This window comes from Panicum virgatum, chromosome 7K (assembly GCF_016808335.1).
Source record: "Panicum virgatum strain AP13 chromosome 7K, P.virgatum_v5, whole genome shotgun sequence".
Taxonomy (NCBI): Eukaryota; Viridiplantae; Streptophyta; class Magnoliopsida; order Poales; family Poaceae; genus Panicum; species Panicum virgatum.
The window spans coordinates 33411223-33412368 of NC_053142.1; the positions used below are offsets into that span (position 1 = coordinate 33411223).

Below are 1146 nucleotides of genomic sequence, written 5' to 3' on the forward strand. Positions count from 1 at the left end.
TTTGTAAAAGAAAAGGAGAGATTAGTTTTATTTCGACAATGCAGGACTACATCTCTGGACCCTGAACGTGACCACATGAGTAGCAAGTATACATCTCTAAGGATAGACTCAATCACTCAACATACTAGAGTTCCACATGGATGGTACTCGCAACTGTCGTTTATTATTGGTTACACACAGAGACACACACACGGACAGGACTTCGTGCTTGTACTTAGGTGATCCATGAACATGCCACGCACCAGCCGCGTTCAGTCCTTACTGCTCATGGCGAAGTGTAAGCTGAAAAGAATTAAAGAAGAATCACAGGCAGATACATTTGGTCAATGCACAATTCTGATGATGACACAGCTGACAATTCTCAGAAAGACCATCGAAGCAAGAAGTGAAGAACAACCAAGATCACCAGGAACAAAATGATGAACCTTTTTGTCGATGTAATGAGCTAGTAGCTAGGGAGTCCTCGCTTGCTTACCTCCGCACTTGTAGCCGACGGGGCGGTCGGTGAGGTTGCATCGCTTGGGGATGGTGATGGCGACCTCGGGCTTGATGCCGGAGCTCTTGGCGGTGTTGGACAGCATCACGGCGCACAGGCACTGGGGGCTCTGCTTCCCGATGGTGCGCACAGCGCCGCAGCAGGCGCCGGACGGCGCGGCGCTCGGGTTCTGCGCCGCCGACGCGCACGGCGCCAGCCTCAGCGCCATCCTGTCCGGCGGCGTCGCCCCGCACTCGCCCGCGCCCTCGGCGAGGCACGCCGCGGCGGCGAGCAGGAGGGGGAGCACAAGGAGACCCCTCATCCTCGTCACCTGACACACACACTGATGATCACGGAACCCGTACTTGCTTGCTTCTGTGATGCCTAATAACTAAGCTGGCTGATGGCTTGGAGGACATGGCCACCAGGCCGACGCTGCTTAAATAGCGGCGTCGGTCGAGCGTGTAGACGGTGTAGGTGAAGCCAGCATCAACCGATCGACCTCATGATGGCCGAGGGCGACGGTGGCGAGAGCACTAGCGCGCACCGTGCCGCGGCGTGGCAGCAGGAGGCGCCTCGTCGATACAGTGGCGTCGGGCAAGCTCGGCCACGCGTCTCTGCTGGCTCAGTGCGCGCCGGTGGGTGGCCGTCCCCGCGCGGCTTCTCAGGTC

The 1146-nt window shown here is 57.8% G+C and overlaps 1 protein-coding gene across 1 annotated transcript; it reads right to left on the reverse strand.

Moving 5' to 3' along the window:
- Window positions 1-883, reverse strand: LOC120641080 (non-specific lipid-transfer protein 4-like). The gene is made up of 2 exons (XM_039917038.1): window positions 476-883; window positions 1-282 (listed from the first exon to the last, which is right to left on the reverse strand). The coding sequence occupies exons 1-2, from the start codon at window positions 795-797 to the stop codon at window positions 266-268; spliced, it is 339 nt and encodes a 112-aa protein (XP_039772972.1). The 5' UTR covers window positions 798-883; the 3' UTR covers window positions 1-265.
- Window positions 884-1146: the final 263 nt, after the last annotated feature.